Consider the following 22,244-nt stretch of genomic DNA (forward strand, 5'->3'; position numbering starts at 1 on the left):
GCAAAGTAATGTACGCGTAACATTTAAGTAAATGCTCAATTGTAGCCGAACTAAATATTTCATTAAACTAATTTTAAATCAAGTCATTTGAGAACAGTTACTTAGGTGCAGCATATTGACTTAGTTAACACTGGTGATCACAACCTCTATCCATTATATCAACAACTGACGTTTTTTCACCTGAAAGCAATCGCTGCATGTTCCTTTGCACACGTGACCACATTTCAGCGTTTCGTTGCACTTTTCGTTGCACAAATTTTTGTCCGGGTTCTTGGATAAGTAGCACGCCATGAATATTTCGTGGCCGCACGGTGATAACACTGCAAAAAAGTCCCAAAAAATGTTTTGTACTTAACAAACAAGTTAGAACAAAATAATTCAAGCTGAATCCAGCAATGTTTTATGCTTGATATTTTATTCTAAAAGTTAGGCCCCATATTTTGGGGAGAACATACGGCCGTACAAAAAATAGTTTTACGTGGCTGCAATACAGTTGCGATCGTTTTATTACCTTAATTTAAATTACAAGATTTTTAAAGGTTGCACACATGTACGTATTTAACAACTGTGATCTAACCCTTCTGAAGTCGTTTTTTAATCAACAAAATGTATCACAGTAAAGCAGAATTAGTCGATCTATTCAGGATTTTTTGTCTTTTGTTAACTGTTAAGAATTGGTTAAATGAGCCAAACACGATTTGGGCTTTCGTAAACAAAACTAGTTTGAAGAATTAGAGACACACGCACATATGTGTTTAACCACTGTGATCTATCTCTACTGAAGCTGCTTTTTTACCAACGATTACGGCTCACGTTTTAATAGTACACCGAAAGCATTGGCATATGTTTTTTTCTCGACTCGCTTCTATTTGAGTCTGTTTAGCTCGGTTGGTAGGGCGACGGCTTGGCTGGAGGTCGTCAGTTCGAACCTCACTGCAGGCTAGTTGTTTTTCTAGCCTGACTTTTCTTGCACGTTGTAATCGGATAAATCTTTTTAGGCGAATATTGCCAACCGAAGATCAGACGCTAGAGATGTGTAATCTCACCTTTGCAGGGAACATTGCATTCACTGGTGCATTTACCGCCGCACGTACTTGCACATTTGTGGCCACAAGTTAAGGTCTCCGGGCAAGGTTTTTTGCACAAGTAACTCTTCGGGTCCTGAGAGCAGTTCATTTTTTGCATGTGACAGCACTTAGGAACCATCTGTGAAGAAATATATGTGGTCGGCAAATTTGGCAAGTCTTTTGCAAGCTATTGAAGGCCCACTACTTGAAATCACTAAGTCGACTAGGGGGCCAAACATTTTTAGAATGACATCACAAAGTTACGTCATAAGGGATATTACAAAGTTACGCCATAAGGGACATAACAAAGTTACGTCAAAGCTTAACGTTAAAAGGTACGACATAAGGGGCATTACAAAGTTACGTCAAGGCGTGGCGACGTTAAATTCGTAACTTACGATACCAACCTTTTCGACTTGCACAGTGCAACGGCCGCAGACTTCGTAACACCGCTTCTTGCATTGGTGTTCTTTGGGACACTTCTCAGTGCAAGGCTTCCGGCAGGTGAACTTGGTGTGGTCCTGGTCGTCGGGATGACAGCTTCGAGTGCAAACGTGGCCACAGCCAAGACGGTACTCGCAAGGCTTTCCACAGCCACCTATAATGAGCATATAGCAGCTTTAAAACTATAGTATTTTAGTGTGTAAGTAGAGATATCAGAGAATACTGGAACCTGACGAGGATATCTAGGGTTCTTTTACGGGGATTTGTCTTTTGTTTTTAAGAAAATACTTGGACCTCTGAGGACACTGAAAATTGCCCAAATATCCACTTTTTTGCATTATTCTTTACTAGAGTTGTATTTTATTTTATTGTGAATTTTAGCATAAGACCTTAGCTAATTTAAATAAGATTTCGTCTAAAGAAGTGTGATTTTACTCCAAGCGCTCCTGCTTATCGAAAATAATTACAATTGAGAACGATTTGTCACCCTGACTTGTTTATGGGGTTGTCAAACCTTCTAAATTAGGACTGTAGTGACATGGATCAATGAAAGACAACGACAAATCTTGTAAAATTAACTCAAAACCAGCGAACCGTCTGGAACTTTTTTGAAGTCAGCCACAGTGGAAGCCTGGGTGATGCATTTAGGGTGGTTTTGGCATTGAAGTGCTATAGAAGTACCGAAGAGACCGTCAGCCTTCAAACTGCAGACGATTTTCTTCCAAAGTTCACTGCTTTGCTGCAGAATCTAAATATAAACAGAGTTGTTAAGGACCAAATAGTGCAACTAATCGTAGTTTACAATTTACATAGCGCAAAAGCAAAAATTTTAGACCGCCTTTGAAAAAAATAAAACTCTTCAGAACTCATTTCAAATGTTTTGACCCAATTGTCTTACGTTGAAGTTTCCGATGCAGTAAAGTCCTTTTTTGGCTCTTGACAAAGCAACGCACACCCGATTCTTGATGCTAAGAAAGCCAATTTTGGCCTGAAACATAAAGGACAAAGTAGTCACGACCTTGCTTAAAAAAACACATAAACGTTTTTTTGTTGATCGGGTGATAGTCGAACAGCAACGTTGTCCTACCGAACCCAACCTTTGTTAACACAATAGTGCCTGACGTGGAATCCAACTCAGCCTCCAGGATTACACGATATTCCAAATTAATTATTAAACTGCACACTAAAAATTTTAAATTAAAAAAAATCAGTAAAATGACATTTGGACCCCCAAATGACTGAAAAAAGGACTAAATTTCAAATTAGTAATATAAACTCTAAAATTCTGATACGTTAAACAAGACTTTCCAATATGTTTGCAACCCTTAAAGCATTTACAGATTTATTTCATCGTGGTTATGTAGCCTTAAATCTTTAAAATATTGACATAAACCCTAAACTTGATTAAAAAAGCATGCCAATGTAACTTACCTCTTCGTTGCTTCGTACCAGAGAGAGTAGAATGATGTCGTTTTCTTCTCCTTGAAAGTTGTCGACCGCTGTTACTCTCACACCTTGGTGGAGCTGTTGCCTCATCGTGCGTTTAAAGGCGAAAAGCTGGCCTGTAATTAAAAAGAAATCTATAAGTGTACCTAATTTAAATAGAAAACCAACTAATACGTGTTAGCTATTCTAACAACAAACTTTTTTCGAATTTTTTTTATTTTTTGGGCAAAACTTTGAAGTTCTAAGAACGATATCAAAAAACGTATCATAAGGGTTAGTAAGAAAATAAATTTAAAATTTTGTATAGGGTTTCAATGCAAAAAGACGGAGTAAAAAATATGTAAACATAAATAAAGGAAAATAGTGTAAGTGAAAAACATTCGCCAAATGGTATGACATTTTTTTAAAAGTTTTAAATGAATGTTAACTAAACAATTATAATCAATATTACGCATGTTAGCAGCAGTTTGTATATTGCTGTTTAACAATAAATCAGTGACAATAAATTTACAGTTAGAAACCACTTTCTCCAAAACCAACTTAATTTTTAAGTTATTTTGCTATTGGGCGTCAAATGCAAACGTAATATGCCAAAACGTACAAACGAAACGTACCGGTGTAGGCGGCTAGGATTGTGATTTGTTCAGGCTTGTATCCTTGGTGCATCAAGTACTCGCATAAGGAGACCATGAAGTCTGCTTCATGTTGGTTGCTCTGCGTGAAACAACAACATGCAAAAATTGTTGAAAATGAATAAAGAAATATTCGCAATGTTCAAAATGATAGCTAGACTTCTGCATGGGCTTGATATTCTTACAACGTATTGTTTCGCTTACTTCATTGACTGTTTGTTGCAATAAATTGCGGCAAAGTGTCATTGAAATTTAGGCATAACAGGGAATATAGTCGAGCAAAGATAGTAAACAAGCCTGGTGACATGAAGATTTGTAAACAAAACCTTCAAACAAGACTTATGACGTCAAAAAATACAACAAACAAGTATTATGACGTCAAAATTGGCCAGAAAGGCTTTATAACGTCAAAGGCTCACGCCTCCTTCATAATCATCACCTTGCTCCTTCCATCAGCTACGCTCTCCTCCATGACTTCGTGAGTGATGAAGAAGACGTTCTTCTCAACTCCGCTCACCTGCTCGTACTCTAGCACACTCTGGTGGTCGATCAGGTTGTCATAGATATCAAGCCGCAAAAGGTTGGCGATCTCTGGTCTCATCCGATGTTGGATGTTAAGTCGTGTAAAGGGAGCTTTGTTGTTGATCTGGAAACAAGTTGAAGAAAATAACGGCGTGGCAAACCTGTGTTTCATAAGCTGCATACCGGTAGCTAAAAATCAGTGAAACATAAAAACGTTCGAGATATATTGTTGTTGATCTGACAGAGTGGAGTAAATGATGTAAGTTAATTTTGCAAGGACAATGTAATTTTTTTATCGGTGTCTTCCATCTACATCAATCCACCTAAAAGTGGTTGTTATAACTTTGGAAGGGAAACAGCAAAGCAAACATTATTAGCTACACATTTCTATGATATTGCTTGGGATGCCCGATATAATTTGTAATTTATTCCGTTATCCGGTAAATACAATACCGAACAAAAAGTACGGCAGTCCGAGGAGATAAAACACAATTAACTTCAATGGGAATGCTAGAACACAAATTTACTTGGCAACTGATGCAATCTCATTTAGTACTGTCTAAATAACGAACGTGGTCTACCTACCATACGTTCAAAGAGAGATACATCGAGGTTGTAGTTCCTGGCCAGCTCATAAACGGTCGGTGATGGTTTAAGTTGCTGGTGGTCGCCGATCAAAATCAGGTGCTCCGTTGACGCGGGCATTGACGTCACAATGTGGGCTTCCAACACTTCGGCGGCCTCCTCAACAATTACGACCTTCACCTAAAGAAGGAATTGAAACTGATTTCAAAGCACCAATATAGAAATTTATGTAAATGTCCGTATTTGTCTAATTAAAATAGAGGAATCAGGTGGCACTGTATAAAGACATTGTATTGAATTCTCGACAAGGCTTCGCACAACCGTGCTTCATCAGGCCGAAGTAAATACTTATGACCTGAACAAGCACGGTTGTGCGAAAGCTTGTCGATAACTCAATACAGTTTGTCTTTATACAGTGCCACATGATTCCTACATCGAAATTTAAGCACCTTTGAAACGTGTTTCAGTTACAAAATTTTTGAAAGCTTAATTCAATTGTTTCCAAGGATTTTGCAAACTGTTTAAACTATTTTACTTGAAGTGTGTGAAACTTTTAACAACAATTTATGTTTTTTGGTAGTTTTTTTTTTAAGCAGTATTTGGTAAATTTACAACAGCATGGTTATAATGTTTTACCAGGATTATGTGTATATTTTGCGGCGAGTTTTATTTTTACCAACAACCTGTGGATTTCATTTGTATATTCTGATTCTTTTGCAGCAATTTATGAATTTTCGCTTAAAGTTTTTCTTCAGGCAATTTTAGTTTTTAGCGGCAGGTTGTCTATTTTTACCGAGATTTTAATTTCTTTACAGACAAGATGTGTTTTTGCAGCATTTTGTTTTTTGCTTACCGGCAGTTTGTGTATAATGTCGCGGTACTTTGCAGCCCCAGTTGTCGTTATTCCAATGATGTCGGCATGTTCAAGCACAGTCCTATCTTCGTCCCGCTGAATCTGCTGAAGTTTCTTCGCAGTTTGACAATATTGGTCAGTGCGTCGGTTTATCTCTTCGCGCAGACTGGAGCGGTAATCATCAACCCATCTCCTGCCATAAAAAACTTTCCGATTAATATGGATAAAAACTGAGCTTTTTCAAGCGTATGTTTGGTAGATCAGAACCTTGACATCCTGGATTTCTGTTTGTGGGCATGACATTTTTTTCAGATGTGACGTCACAACGTTATGACGCTACGTCTAAACGTCATAAAAACAAACACCACACAGTGCGTTTATAGTGTTAGTTTTAGGTTGGAGAGATGTTATAGGCAAACTTTTTTGACAATGTATATTCTCCAATTTAAGGTAATTTGCAATAAGCAATAACTCATATCGATACTAGCAGTTAAATTAGAGAAAAAAATGGACATAGCCACTAAAAACGTATTTTATACACCCCACAACAATAACCTATCGAGTCAAAGATTAAAGGGGTGGTACTTTTACCAGTGTTATTTAATATTTTCTTTAAACTCCCGGTGTAGTAAGAATAAAAGATACACACACATCTGTGTTCAGCAACTGTGATCTAGCCCGTCTGAAGTCGCTTGTACTAACAGATTGAGCAAGCATTGGCGTATGGTTGTTTCTCGACTCACTCCTCTCTGAGCCTGCATAGCTCAGTTGGTAGAGCGACGGTCCCGGCTTGACCGGAGGTCGTGAGTTCGAACCTCACTGCAGGATAGTTGATTTTCTAGTCTGCTCTGCTTGAATTATTGATCGACAGATTCGGTGAGGCTGCCAAGGCTTTCGGTGTATCATATTAAACAGGTTTGAGTTTTTGCCAATAAAAACATATTTAGTGCGATATGGTAGAGGCGCTAAAGCCATCGCTACACTTGTACAGTTGTCTTCGATTTTATTAAAATATTTTAAAACTTGGCCTGTACAGTTACTTTGAAAAAAAACTGTGGTTATATTTCCACTTTATTAAAATATGTGAATGGGCTTCTAATCTTAGCTTCGACTTTTTTGAAATATATGTGAGAAATTAACCGGTAGCAAACTCTACATTGGAATTCAAATAGACAAAATGCACAGATGAATTAAAAAAAGTGGTTACAAGTGCGATAATCTGCATTCGCCGAACCTGTACAGTCGCCATCTTTGTTTGCCGTCCAGTTCATCCAGGAACTTAACTCCTTCGGCTTCACGTGACGTCATCGCATCGGTCTTGCCGATTTCCTTTTGAAGTTTTTCCTTCAGCTTTCTTTTGCTCCCCTGCACCTCTTGCCACTCTTCCTGAGTGTCAGGGTGCCTCTCTCGTCCTTAAAAGAAAAAAGAAAAATCTTTATTAGGGAGTACTTGTTGTTTGATTTTTATAAAGGACAATGTGGTGCGTGTTAGTTATGGTACAAGAAGTACATAAATAAAACAACTACACAATAAAATATCATCGGATTCTCGTAACTATAAAAATTAAAACATATAGTGAAAGAGTATTAAAAAATGTAAAAGTAGTAAAAATGATCTGTGGTTATAGGAAATAAACCCTAACATACGTAATTTATACAAAAACAAATTGTAGGCCTCAAAAAGAATGTACAGTATTTTCCATCCTATAATGTATATGTATATTTTTATTGCTTGGATATAGCATTAGCTACCTCGTGCCAATATTATAACCACATAGGAACATAACTGTAATTTTAATTAAAAGCTAAAGCCAATTTTTTATTAATTTATGATTTTATTCATTGAAAACGTAACATAAATCCCCCACGTAGGAGTACTAATTTTTAACAAGTAATTCACCGAAATATTCAATGAAAAAAGTTGAAATTATCAACAGATTAACCGAATCAGTCGTGCGTTTTAGGATTTTCGATCATTTTTAATCAACGATAACGACTTCAGAAGGGATATAGATCACTGTTGTACACCTAAGTGCATGTATATTTCACAATTTTCTATATCTCTGGAGCATAATGGTTGGAGGTTGTAGTAAGACGTAATAAGAATATCAAAGCCCATACAGAAGTAGGTATCATTTTAAAGGCACTGAATCAGTGCCTTCTGTCTATGTTGAAAATGAATAAAGAGTTATTCGAAACGTTCAAAATGGTACCTACTTCTGTATGGGCTTTGAGATACTTATTACGTCTTTCTATGTCTATTAAACCGTTTTTTAAATTAAGCTTTAAGCGTGCATAAAACATGAACTTGCCATCAAGTTCGTCGAATGTGATCGCCGATATTTCTGCAGAAACCCCTTGATTGTATCTCTTCTTCTTTTTCGGATCGTCATACTTGCGAAAAACATCGTCTTTGCACCGAAAATTAAAACAAAATTGCTTTGAACCAAACATTTAAAACTACATATATGAACTGTAAAATTTGGTACACTATAGTATGCACGGATCTGTAATGTAGCTTGATAATAATCTTAAAGCCAAAAAGTTCCAGTAGACCGGCCATTTATTAAGATAATGTCCATTTACTCCAACTTTTCAACTTTGAGATTCATTATAAAGATAAACTGTAACATATATAAAAAACAGGATGTTTTAACTGTACATATATGAAAAAAAAACGTTACATAAATTAAAAAACAAGCAAATTATTAGTCAAAAACAGAAAAAACGTTACGTTGGTTAACAAATATAATTACAAAGGAGAGGTTATCCAATTTTTTTTTTAATTTTTTAATTTCGAGCCAGCAACATCAACTGAGAATAAGCCAGGAGATAGTACAATTAACACGCAAAATAAAAATAAAAAGTCTGGAATGAGTTTTGTTCGAAAAACGATAGTAATTAAATTTTCTTAAATTTGTGCACTTTACACTTCTCAAAAAACATAAACCATGCCCTTACATTTCGTATACTTCATTCTGGTCCGTTCGCTGCCTTTAAAACGGTTTGCGATATTTCAAGGCCATTGGATTGAGAAAAATTGCAAATTATTTCATCATAAAATTCATAAGATCGTATATTTTATAAACAATTTAACGAGTAAAGTTAGTCGAATCCAGCTAGATACAATAGCCATGTAAACCAAATACTGCCTATTGCTTTATCTTCTACTTTTGTGTTGATACAAAGCACGGGATCTCGGGGGTGCGTGGACTAGTTTCAGCGGGTAAATTAATGCCTAAATTGACATTTTTCACGTGTACATTAGGTCATCCGGTAAGTTGGGCATTCCGGACAATCATGCAGGGATAACATTACAAGGTCGATGACCAGTTCTACTATGGAGTGTATAATCGCAGTTACAAATGTACAAACGTGTATGTAACAAGGCTTGAAGACTGAGTAACTCTTGACAACCATATTCATGTATAATTTGGAAAGTTTAAAAAACCCTGTCGGTATATCTCGGAGGCGGTGGGGTAATCTAATATTCATATATATTGGATAAAGTCAGTCTTGTACTTGTGCCTATCATTCAACTAGAGAGATACGTTCTACATAGTAATATATTTGACAGGGACCGAAAAAAATTTCCACTTTTCACAACGGTAATAAATTCGAGAAAAATATTTTCAATCGTTTTTTTATAGAATCCAATTGCATCAGTATGGCTTGGCCGCAGTGCCTCAAAACATTGCAAAACTTTTAAACACAGGGCTGGTAGCTTAATGCTCCAAACAGTTGGCACTTAGCAACACCACCACATACGGTTTGCCAAGTCAATGTAACCACTCAGTTTATTTTAACTGTTAAGTAAGTTAACTTTGCCTGCGTGGTGATACCATTAATTGTAATGTTATCAAACACTCGTATTAGAGCAGTTTTTCTTAACCTATGGATCGCGACTCACACTTGAGTGTTGTTTGATTGGGTTGGGTCACCGACAGTAGTAGTTTTTTTATTGTTAGATTTCTTGAGATTACTTTTAAGCAAGATTCCTCCAAAATTTGGAAAAGTTTCTGGAGCCATAGAAAGGCATATATCATATTAATTCAATTCCAATTTATAGATGATCTCATCTTTTCTTCGCTTACACAAGGTTTAGTGAAGAGAATTGGGTCGCCAAAGCCCCGCGGTTATGATTACCCTTACTACTTAGAAATAAAGGTTGAAAAACACTACTCAGCGTTAAAGAGGGGCATTAGCGTATTGGCGAAAATCTTACCAGTGTCTAGGATCCTACGGTCCTGTATGAAGGTCGATTCTTCTTCAATCAAGTATTCTTCAGCCGCGTTTTTGCCTTGTGTATCCTCACTTACTTGCAGCTGGGCAAATTGACCTGGCAGCCCTGTTTGGAATGAACAAGCGTTAAAATAAAGTTAAAGCTTGTACACATAACACAACAGATGTTGTGATTACTTGGTAAAGATTTTGACCCGATAACTTACGGTAAAAATACTTTCCGCAACCAAGTAAGCTATATGGACAGTACACCGTCAAATAAATAAACTAGATGAAATTTGAAAAATGCAAACACAATGATCAGCTTTGATTTGTCGTAACGAAGTTAATTTTCACAGCGATATTATAGTTTTATGTTTTACAAAGCATTAATTACCTTTGAGGCTTTGAGCATAAAGGTTGGAGGTTGTAGTAGGAGGTAATAAGAATATCAAAGCCCATACAGAAGTAGGTATTATTTTGAACGTTTGGAATATACCTTTATTCATTTTAACACCATTTTTCAACATTATGTTGAAAATAAATTTGGAGATATTTTAAACCCAAACGTTCAAACTGCTGCCTACTTCCTTTTGGACTTTGATATTTTTACTGCATTAATTACCTGCTATAAAACATTTCAATTTTCAACCGTTAGTGAACCTAAGACAGATGCCGACGCTATAGGACTGTATCTAGCAGCCATTAGATATTATATGGCATTTATTTTCAACATGATTATTACATTAAAACGCTGCTTTATAGTTACTTACCACTTTGTGCATGGAACCGCTTCGATTCCAGCCACTGGTGAAGTACATCCGGGTCTGAACTTCTCCCTAAATAAACAAGTGTTTGCAATACGGAAATCAGGTTGTTCTGTTTGTTTTACATTCTTGACAGGCTTTCGCACAAGCGTGCTTCATCAGGTCAAAGTAGAAATACAAGCAATTAAAATACACGAAGTTTTCAGATATTGTGACATAAATAAATTTCTCAGATATTGTGGCATGTTTTCTCGGTCTCGCAGATAAAGCGACGGTCCCCGTTTGGACGAGGTCGCAAGTTCGAACCTCAACACTAGCTAGCTAAATTTTTCCAACTATACGCTTGACGCGAGTCAAGTATGTTGGGCAAAATAATTTAATGTGACCTAAGTCTTTTAGGCGAATGATTTGACTTGCACTTGGTGATTGTGTAAAAAGATTTTTAGTTGAAAGGAAGTGTTTATATTAAATGTTCTAAATCATATTGCGTTATTTATCTCAAAGTTTGCATATAAAACAATTTTCTCGCTATATGTTGCGTTTTTCTTATTTTTAGTTTGAGTCACGCATTTTGAAAGTTCAACGTTTCATTTTTATTTCAATGACTTCACTTGGAGTTGACTTGCTCTCAATATGACTTGACTTGGCAGCTGATGACTTAACTTTTGTTTTTTCAAAAATACTTGACTTGAACTTGGGTTATTTCTTTAACGACCACGTTAGTCATTTTCAACTTTTTCACAACGCTGTTATTTTATGGTGACTGTCAGGAATCACGAAATGCCGAGAACTAGTAGTTTATAGGCAACTGGTAAATTTTTAATTTCTTCGACTAACCGTTCACCACGTAGGCACATTTGATTTCCAGTTTGCTGAACCCGCGTCGTTTCAGGTGTTTCAACAATCCCTTTTCAAGCTCCAGTTTAGCCAGGCAATCCAGAATAATCTCTGCAAGTACACGAAAAATGTTTTGGAAAAATACGTAGAGGAGGAAAATGTTTTGGTAAAATACCTAGAACACGAAAAATATTTTGGTAAAATACCTAGAACACGAAAAATGTTTTAGTAAAATAAAAAAAAATAAAAAAAAACGTTTTGGTAAAATACCTAGAACACGAAAAATGTTTTAGTGGAATAAAAAAAACAAAAAAAACAAAAACGTTTTGGTAAAATACCTAGAACACGAAAAATGTTTTGGTAAAATACCTAGAACACGAAAAATGTTTTAGTAAAATAAAAAAAAACGTTTTGGTTAAATACCTGAACACGAAAAATGTTTTAGTGGAATAAAAAAACAAAAACGTTTTGGTAAAATACCTAGAACACGAAAAATATTTTGGTAAATACCTAAAACACGAAAAATTATCTGCCTTTTACAAATTAAGGCGCAACTGCTGTTATAATTATAAGATTATTTTAGGATTTTCAACACACTTATTTCTCAGGTCTCGAAAAAACAACTGACATTTGCTAATCCAAATACAAAATGTACAATTGTTCACCTACCTGCATGCAACGTTGGGTTCGGCAACATATAATCATTGTCCATTATCCAGTTGATAAGATGCAAAGGTGCCAGCGATTCTATTTTATGCAAAGAGATTGGATTTTATGCCAGGCATTGTATGAAGTGAAAATTCGTTCTTCAGTGAATATTTGTTTTATTAAATGTTCCGTCATTATTTTTTTTTATTTAACCGCGGTTTCGACAACAATCTATACAGGAAATCGTCACCAGGGCAATGATTTTGCAATTGGACGAAAAAATATATAGCAGCCAAACAATAAAGTAAAAACACAATGAACACGGTGCTTCAAACTTAATTACATTGTTTTTTAATTAAGGTGTAGTGTTTTCCATTTTTTTTTTTTTTTAGAATCACGGGTGTCTTTAATTTCTATAAATCAGGGATATGTAACTTTGTTTTATAGAGGGCCGTATGACAAACATAAAATGTTTCCAAGGACCGGGACCAAAAGCGGGTAAATCACACTATGAGAGTAATTAATCAAAAAAAGTAAATAACTTTGTTTTAACAAGCTGGTGTAAGAGTCAAGGCTGTTTCGGGAGGGCTGTAATTTCTTTTGGCATAAATTGAAACCGAATTATTCAAGTTACGTCATTCTTTGCACAATCGCTTACGTCATTTCAACATGCGACGTAATTAAAATACGTATAGTTAATTTTACGGCCGAACGAACTCAAAAGTAGAAAAGGATAGAACGAACGTGCCCCGACCTTACAGTTACAGTTTGGCTTTAACCGAAGAAAAAACTTGCATATTACTTTCCTGTACTTAAATTGCAGTACAAATATACACCCCAGGACCCCTGTACCCCTAGCCGATAAAAATTGTAAACACGACACCCAGAAAAAATAAACGTAAAAATTAAGGTTTAAAAAAAAAATAAACAAATAACTTCGTTGTGAGATTTGTTTGTTCGGAACATAAAATATTTTGGAAATTACAAATGACGTGATAAAACAAGTAACGTGAAAAAAAAGTCGCGCGCTAATATTTCACTGAATTTAAGTTTTAATGGAAAAATTAGTTTAAATGAACTTTCAAATTTGTTTTCAATTAACAAGATTCTCTTATTAAAATTTAACGGCATTTATCGAGATCATGCGTAACAGGAAAACATAAAGTTATAAAAAAAATAACCGCAGATCTTTCTTTGTACGTTTTCGGGTCGTTAAAAAACAAAACACAAAACAAACTTACCTGTTGCAATAATTCCATTTATAGTTAGAGGATCCGCGAATCCCCTTTGCCGCATTTCGTGACAAACTGCCCCGAAGGCCTCTGGTAAAAAGCGTAAAACTCATGTTACTTTAAAGAAGTACTGTAATGACTTCAGTCAATGTCTTGACTTAAGTGCGCTTAGAGGTCTTTGGGTAAAATGACTTGACTTGATTCATTTAGGCAAACGATTTTACTTCAGTACACTTCACTAATGACTTGACTTAAATGTTTCGGGTAAAATGATTTGACTTTACGATTTGTCAATGATTTTGACTTTATCTTTTGAATAAATGACTTGGGTTGAAAGTATTTTTATTAAGCTTTTTTTAAATTAGGTTATTCAATCCTGATTTGGCACGTAAAAACAATTTTATCGCTATAGATATTTTTTTATAATTTAATCGGACAAGCTTACTTGTTACATTAACAAGACCGGGTTCGGACTTAATCTTTTTTTACAAATAACGTATTTAAAACACTGATTTAAACTTAGGTTTGCTCGTTGACATAAAATATATTTTGACAAACCCTGGGCCAAAATTGTCGGATCTATCTCAAGTTTGTTGTCTTCCATTCCCAGCCATTCCAAAAACGTCGCATCTCCTGAAAATCATAATGGTTAAAATTTGTATTTAATTGGCAAACTGTCCACTGTAGGTTTCAACAACACACTTGACAACGCGCATGCACTCTGGTGCGTCGTATCACTACTGATAAAAATATTTTGAATTGTAGCACACGGGATTTACTTGCTAACTAAAAAAATTATTTTGCTAACTACAAAATTTATTGTTTTTCAAATCGTCTTTATTTTGAGTAAAAGAGCTGCCATGTTTAGACACGTCAAAATAATGGAAAAATTAAAATTAATATTATCAGCACCCCAACCAACGCATTTCTTATCATTAATGAAAAAAGAGGACGTCGCGCTAACGTTTCTGTTTGGTATCTAAACATAATTTCAGTAATAAAACGCTTACATGTATAAGTATACCCGTTCGAACTAGTTGTTACGAAAAAAATGCACCAATTTATTATGATTTTGTGATACAAATAGAAGTCACTACACCAAAAGTAAAATTTGAAACGAGTGCAGCATTGTAAGTCAAACAAAATTTTCCGAGAAAAAAAATAGTTTGATAACCATAGATGTTGAATAAATAAATTTAATTTTCCAAACACTCGCCGTTTTAGATTTGTTTAACATATCGTCGAGCTTGGTTATATTAACATTTCCCAGAAATTGGCCAACCTACCTATATAAATGTTAGGTAAAGCAGTGTTTCTTAAACTGGTGAATGGTTCACCCCAGGGTGAATAAAATTTTTGCAGGGGTGAACTAACCAAAAGGAGTGAATAAGGGTGAACTGTCAGAAATGGATGATAGCTCTACAGTAAATCGACTACTGAACTGCTGTTTCTTGGTGTTTTCACGTATAAAAATTTGATGTCTGTGTTTTGTGCTTTTGTAGCTTTATATTTCTGGATTTGAAAAATTGTAGATTTGCAATGGTAAAACTTAGCTTGAGTTGATCTTAACAAAAATCGAAACAACCTAAGTAATTTTGTTCTGTTATATATATAGACTAGATAGTTTTATCCAATCATGAGACAAGGGTGAATGAAATCTATAGATCGATGCTAGAGGCGAACCAAACTAAAAAAGTTTAAGAAGCACTGATCTAAAGCATTTGTTTTGACTCGGAGGTATGTCGTTTGCAGCAATCCTTTTCTTCGATCTATGGCTTTGCAATTACGTTTTCATACACTTATTTTAAATCTTAAAATTGCCAGGATTAGGATTACACAAAAAGGGCTACCCACAAATAGCTTAAGTATTGTGTTACATTTTGTTTTGCTCAGCAATTACCTGGGTTGCTTGAGTCCCATTCCAACTGATGCAGCAAATGCTTGGGGATCACTGGATGAAGGGTCTTCAAGTTAAGTAGAGTGCTGGTCGACGCTTCTAGTATCTCGCTGTTTCTTGCCATCGTTGCTTGCCCCATCTTAAGTTCGTCTACAAAGTTCAGTTCGTGTTCTTAGATCTTAAAAATCGAAATGTTCGAAGGGGTGTCACACGTTCACTAAACGCAGGATGCTAAAGCAGATTTTTTAAACTGGGGTCCATACACCCCTTGGGGGTCTGTGAACTAGTTGTAGGGGTCCATGAAGGCCTAATTGATATATCAGTAAATAATAATTCAAGTAATCAAGTTTTCACAGCAAAAATGCGTTTTTGCACTGAATGCACTTGGACTAGTTCACTTTTTAGACCAAAATAGGCAGATTTAAGAAGCTTATTTGTATCGTGACGTCAATGTATGTCATCATTTCTAAAAAATATTTGCCTACCGTGGTCGACGCAAAGCGAAAACAAAATTTAGGGGTCCGCGGTAAAAAAAGTTTAAGAACCCCTGCTCTAAGGTTAGGTGGGTACGCTACATCACCGGAGTTATATATGGCGGACAAAAGTTTTAAATGTTGTTGTTTTTTGTCTCAGCAATGTTTGAACTATTCTCTTTACATACAAAGTCGTACAACTATAAGACCACCACAGAGGTTATTTACAAAAATAGGAGACAACTTTACATGAGTGGTTCAAGGTAGTTTATTTTTTCCATGGAAACATTCGGCGATGTTACGTTATTCTTGGCGTCTAACGATTATGAGCATTGAAAAAAAGAAGAAAGGGGAAGGACAATTAAAAAAGTGTAAAAACGAGGTAAAATAGAAAAAGGAACTTTTCTATGTTAGAAGAGGCTTTTAAACAATGTATGACTTTATGTTAACGAAATACAACCTTTTTCTAAAGTAGCCTACACTACACAGGCTCATAGACGAGCGAGTCGAGAAACAAGCATACGCCAATGCTTGCTACATTTCCTTCTTATTGAAGGGGTCTACCATATTATTATTCAATGAAAGTTACTCCAACTCTTTCCAAAGGTTTAAAAATAAAATATCCTAGCTAACAACAGAAACTTTACCCAAAAGTATTGTAAAAAAGAAACGAAAGGGACAGAAAATAGAAGAACGTGTCCCCCAAAAGGTAAACTTTGCGCGAAAGGAGAAAGGACTTTTCTATCAGCGAGTTGTTACGCCCTGTTGGACAAATAACAGGACATAAAAGATTATAGATTAACAGCCAAAAAAGGTTAAGAAATCGAGAAAATGGAAGGACGTGCGTTTTTCAACTTCTAAAGGTTTAATTTGTTTTACTTCTAAAGGTTTAAAAATAAGATACCGGCCAACAGTAGAAATTTTACCCGAAAAATTGTAAAAAAGAAACAAAAACGACAGAAAATGGAATAACGTATCCCCCCAAAAGTAAACTTTGTTGGTAAAGGTAAACTTTCCAGCCAGCAGCAGAAATCTTACCAATTAAAAACTGTATAAAAAAAACAAAAAAAAACGTCTCCCCCTAAAAGTAAACTCAAGAGAGATAACTTACCTCTAATTTGCCAGATCGACTTCCGTTGGAATGCAGTGAGGTGGTTACTGTTTCGCTTCACAAAGTTCAGAGAGTATTGTTTCAGGCTTTCAGTCTTGCATCTTCCCCCCACCCTGACTATTCCATGGGGGTGAAATTCGCTTATCCCCTCAAGGAACTGGTCCAGGGCGTGATTGGTGTAGCACACCACCAGGATGGGGTTGGTGGGGTTCTGGGGCCGGGCCCTTATGGCCGCACCACGGGCCCCAGGTACTCGGCGCGGCGCCGGGACAGGAACCGCGTTCTTAACCCTTGGAATTAAAAAGTAAAAAAAACAGTTTATTTTGCGGAAAACTTGCAACTTTATCAACAGTCTAAAAATAAGTTTAGTTGTTTTGCAGTATAGTGCAGGTGTGGAGTACTTTGATATAAATAGCTCGTACTTTGGGCGGCGGCACAGAAAGCGCCTTTGTCACCTTTGGAATTAAAAGGTTTGCACAAAGCATATCAGTTTGTTATTAAAAAAACGCGTCTATTTGTTCTAATAACTGGCGATAATGACTTTAAAATGAAAATTTTATCTAGGTCAAATAGCATCTGCTTTTCAGACTAAAAATTACCTACATTTTAATTCAAAATCTTTGTTTTGACTAAGAGAAAAAAAATGCCGCTAGATTAGTTAGCTTTTGGAATAAAATCCGAATTAGATTAGAATTAGAATTAGAGCACACAAGCAATTCACAAATTAGATTCGAATTAGAATTATCCGCATTTTGCTCTATTTCATTGAATTAGAAAACTAGAAGTATCCAGGGTTCACTATGCTCCGATATGTAATGTAGCTTGATACTAAATTGCAAAGTCAAAATGGTGAAAGATGGTGAATATGATACAAGTTCGTATCAAAACGTCTTAAGCAAGATGATGTCGATCTACTCTACCTTTTTGGCTCTGACATTTATCAAGCTAAAAGTATCTAGATGTCCAAGTCTAGCAGATTGTACGTGAATATCACCCAGTCACCTGTTTTTGAGCAAAAGCCGCATGATCCTCAACCCGACGAAAGTCTTCCCCGTACCAGGGGGTCCCTGAATAATGGCCAGCTCCTTTGTAACTGCGTCCATCAGTGCTGCTCTCTGGGAGCCGTCGATTCCAAGCTGAGCAGCGCTAGGCCAATCCTTCGGTTTCAGTACATTGACTTTCGTTGCGCGGTGATCTGAAATGAGCGAGGTTACTAAAGGGTTTGGCTGCACGAATTCGGAGCCGGAGTCGGGAACAATTGTTTTAGTGCAAAAATTGGAAAAAAAATATCATTTTATTCAAAAAATGTTCGATGAAAACACTTAACTTTATCCCAAGTGAATGGCACGATGACTTACTGTAAGTCCAAGTCAAGTCATTTGTCCGTAAGACCTAAGTCAAGTCAAGAAATTACGTCGAAAGACTTAAATTGAGTCAAGCCATTTTGGTCAGAAGACTTAAATCAAGTCAAGACATTAAAAAACAGTGACATTAGTGCACTGAAGTCAAGTCATTGACTAAAGTCTTAACAACACTAGTAGATACCTTCCAGCACACAATTAAAGTCGAAGTTGGAGGCATCTGTAGTAGTTGTAAGGTATCTTGGAGGTCGGACGTCTTTCTGGCAGTGAAGCAAATACCTGTCCAACGGGATTCTTTCGATTTCTAAATGTTAAGAAGGGCGACCGAATTAATAATGAATCAACCACATTGTTTTTTATTCGTTGCTGTGGTTTTACAGCTCTCGGCGAAAAAATAGTAAAACTTATTCTCTCTCTTTAGATGGACCGTAAATCAACCAGAATATCCAAGTCGCTTTCTGTTTTAATTGTAATATTCAGCAAGGACTTCATACTCTTATTTTTCATTTTGTAAATTAGAAAGACTTTACCTATTGGTTTAGTTATAACACTTGAAACTTAAAATAAACTTTATTATTCTTGAAGTTCTTCCCTCAATTAAGTAAAATCAATCGGAGATAAATTTTGTACAAATCCTTTAAGATTCGAAATGATTTAAAAATCCGAGTTACATCTAATAAGCTTCGTATTTCCTGCTTTGAAGTTTTGATGTAACAAAATGTATAGTTGGCGAAACTCATGACATTTCAATCTCTTAAAAAGAGGGTTCTTTAAATGGGGTCAATGGACCCCTTGGGGGTAGGTGAACTAGCTTTAAGGGGTCCAAGAAGGCTTAATTGAAATATTAGTGTATATTTAAAAAGTATTCAAAGATTTTAAGAGAAGTAAGTTTAATAGAAAATCAAACGTTTTTACACTACATGCATTTAGATTCTATTTCACTGTCACACTTTTTTGACCGGAAACAACAGATTTTAGAAGTCTATTTATATTGTGATATAAATTTTTGACGTCATCGAAATTTTTCCATAAAATCGAAAATCGAAAATTAAAATCGCAAAAAAGGCTCAGCGGTGAAAAAGTTTAAGAACCCCTGTCAGAAGTAGTTTTTATCAGTAAAAAGGCAATTACCTTGCAAGCCAGCCAGAACATGTCGGTAAGCTTCGAAGTAGGCCTCTGTCTCAACCATTGTGTATTCCCGCTTCATGTCCACTTCGGGTATTGTGAAGGTTCGTCCAGCCTCCATAGCGATCTCCGCTAAATCAGAAACGTTGCAGATGAAATTCGTTCACTTTATATGCAGTATATTTAAAATATATAATTATTATATACTTACACTCGAATACTATTTTACCTAAGATTTTAGTTGATCATTATTAGCAAAACTAATAATTTCAACTTTCAAGTTTTTTTCGAAAAAACAGGAAGATGTAAATTATTTCCAGCACATATCCTCCGTTAGGTGGAAAGGTTTTTTTATTTAAAAAAAAACAATGTAAATCATTACAAGCAAATGATATTTCAGACCCTAATTTTTACCAACACTAAAAACGTAAATCATTAAAAGCACAAATGATATTATTTTAGACCCTAATTTCACCAAACTAAAAACTCGAGTCAAATTATGAGCAGCAAAAATATATTCCACATTATAACTTTACCTTCTTCTTCTAGTACTTCATATTCTTCTTCTACTAAATCATCCAACAGTGGATTTTCGTGTTGGATTCGAGCCGGGGCTTCTTCTTCCAGTTGTCTCTCATTGGTGCTGTGAACAAACTCGACGCACAAATATCCCAGCGCTAACTTGTCGGCGTCTCGGTCCGCGATGGTCCCGAACAGAAGGTGGTTCTGTTGGACGAAAAACAGCATTCGTTTAGGGAACCTAAAACTTTTTTAGTTTCGCAGGATATTGGGTTTATGAAAGAAAACACGCACAAATGTGTTTAATAACATCTGTGATCTAGCCCCTCGGAAGCTGCTTTTTGACCAACGATTACAGCTTCCGTGCCATTATAGTACACCGAAAAGCAATCACAGACTCATATCATCTGTCGATCAATAATACTAACAGAATGTAGCAAGCATTGGCGTATGGTTGTTAGTAGTAGGGGATGCGGACTGTTGCCGCTGGCCACATTATCATGAAAGACCAGAAACTGTAAAAAAAAAGCTCAAAATCCCATCGCGGGCCGGGTCCAACCCGTGGGCCGGTATGTTGCCTGTCCCTGCATTAAGCCATTGTACTCAATTATACTCGCTCTAACTTGTAAGAATAAAGGTAATATTAAATTTATTTATGAAATCCGACAAATTAACCTTAGTTACCGCTGGAATTCGTTAAGGAACTTTAGGGAACCTGGAGCTTTTTCGTTTCACAGAGTAATGGTTGTGGTAATTTCAAGCAGTTTACGCCCACATTGATTGTAAAGCGAGTTGGTTCACATGGATATCGAAAAAGAGCGCTCTGTTAAAATTACTGTGTTCTGATTATGCAAAACCTCTATGTTTGGAGCATAATGGTTGGAGGTTTTAGTTAAACGTAGAGATAATGTTTAAGCGCATATATAAATAGGTTGCATTTTATTGGCAGTTAAACGTAGTAAGAAATTTAAAAGCCTTACAGAAGTATTTCGAACGTTTCGAATAACTCTTTATAATGAATCAAAATTTATTCGGAACGTTCAAAATGCTAACTACTTTTGTATGGTCAAAGTTTTCATTCGAAAAACAAAATCTGCCTCCATCCGAATGGTGAAAACAAACGATTCTGGTTGCACATCAATGATAAAGATTAGACTAAGTACAAAACTTAGTAAACCGAAAATCAGTTTGTTTGGATGTTATAAAAAGATAAATATATTTCGCTAAAAAGCATCTTTAGTATCTAAAAACATAACACAACATAAGGCAAGAATACGCTAATAAAAACCTAAACCGGCAAGTGGTGCACTACATGCAATCAGTAAAATGACGTAACAACTGATAAAAAAAACTCTTTTCTATTTTCCACCTCATGGCGCGCTTTTATCTGTCTTATCAGTTGTTACGTCATTTTACGGACTGCATCGCCATTTAGTTGCAGCAGTTGCGGCTTGCGTAGTGCACCACTTGCCTAGAACAGTTGGTTAAGGTTTTTATTAGCGTATTCTTGACTTATGTTGTGTTATGTTTTTAGATACGGAAGATGCTTTTTAGCGAAATATATTTATCTTTTTATAACATCCAAACAAACTGTTTTCGGTTTACTGAGTTCTGTACTTAGTCTAATCTTTACTTTTATATGGGCTTTAATATTAGTCACAAATCTAACTACAACCTCCAGCCATTATCTTAATATTTATTCAATACATTCAAAATGCTAACTACTTCTTAGCGGCTTTGATATACTCGCCAAGTAATTTTATGTTAACATGCGGCCCGCCGTAAAGAATAATCGCCCACACCTGGCTTAACCCAATCCTTTGTCCGGATATTATCTTTCTGTTTCTATGTTGAACCAACCTTAAAGTTGTCGTGCGACAAACAGATGAGATTTCCGTACATCAACCGCTTCGTATTTTGCCATCGAATTTTCTGGAATGGAGTCGGGTCGAAGTGAATGCAATGCAGCATTCCTGCGAAAAAAGCTCTTAATGGACTTCTGTTACGAAATATAAACATTGTAAAATAATAAACTACAAAGTATGTTAAACATCAAACGGTCAACAAAGTAGTTATTTTTTAACTGGTGAAAAACAGGTTGTTGGAAAAAATGTGAAAAACAGGTTGATAGACGATTACTCTTTATTATAGGTTTGCTACAGGGTTTTAAAGCGAAAAATACGGTAACAGACTTATCGAATTTACCCATATACTTTATCTCTTACTAATAAGGTTCTGCCCAAGGCCGGTTATAGTGTCGGCTTATATTCTCCTCTGGCCCAAAACTTAAATTGAGTTGAACAATCCCAATTCAAAACAACTTGAAGATTTCATTACGCAACTGTGAAACACCAAGAAAAGTAAACAAATTCGAACTGCCATAATTACTTTTGTGAGGTATAACAGCAATTTTTTTTTAAAATGGAAAAAAGTTGGCATAAATACAAAGACATGGCATTAATTACACTATATTTATGCCATTTGTTTTACGTTTTTCCCACTTAT

General features: G+C 35.8%; 1 protein-coding gene across 1 annotated transcript in view; it reads right to left on the minus strand.

Moving 5' to 3' along the window:
- The window catches only part of LOC146165499 (NFX1-type zinc finger-containing protein 1-like), a 36,433-nt gene that overhangs the window by 10,508 nt on the left and 3,681 nt on the right, over positions 1-22,244 (minus strand). The window contains exons 6-28 of the mRNA XM_083380938.1: positions 21,600-21,712; positions 19,757-19,946; positions 19,227-19,352; positions 18,280-18,399; positions 17,737-17,929; positions 16,735-17,024; positions 15,154-15,300; positions 13,812-13,886; positions 13,263-13,343; positions 12,043-12,120; positions 11,374-11,484; positions 10,543-10,608; positions 6,784-6,961; positions 5,550-5,742; positions 4,697-4,876; positions 4,029-4,235; positions 3,572-3,671; positions 2,943-3,073; positions 2,410-2,499; positions 2,106-2,259; positions 1,475-1,665; positions 1,047-1,206; positions 181-320 (exon numbers count right to left, since the gene is read on the minus strand). Coding sequence (XP_083237064.1) covers positions 181-320; positions 1,047-1,206; positions 1,475-1,665; positions 2,106-2,259; positions 2,410-2,499; positions 2,943-3,073; positions 3,572-3,671; positions 4,029-4,235; positions 4,697-4,876; positions 5,550-5,742; positions 6,784-6,961; positions 10,543-10,608; positions 11,374-11,484; positions 12,043-12,120; positions 13,263-13,343; positions 13,812-13,886; positions 15,154-15,300; positions 16,735-17,024; positions 17,737-17,929; positions 18,280-18,399; positions 19,227-19,352; positions 19,757-19,946; positions 21,600-21,712 — 3,314 coding nt within the window. The remainder of the gene's footprint in view (positions 1-180; positions 321-1,046; positions 1,207-1,474; positions 1,666-2,105; positions 2,260-2,409; positions 2,500-2,942; positions 3,074-3,571; positions 3,672-4,028; positions 4,236-4,696; positions 4,877-5,549; positions 5,743-6,783; positions 6,962-10,542; positions 10,609-11,373; positions 11,485-12,042; positions 12,121-13,262; positions 13,344-13,811; positions 13,887-15,153; positions 15,301-16,734; positions 17,025-17,736; positions 17,930-18,279; positions 18,400-19,226; positions 19,353-19,756; positions 19,947-21,599; positions 21,713-22,244) is intronic.

This window comes from Ascidiella aspersa, chromosome 2, assembly GCF_963924565.1.
Source record: "Ascidiella aspersa chromosome 2, kaAscAspe10.2, whole genome shotgun sequence".
Lineage (NCBI taxonomy): Eukaryota > Metazoa > Chordata > Ascidiacea > Phlebobranchia > Ascidiidae > Ascidiella > Ascidiella aspersa.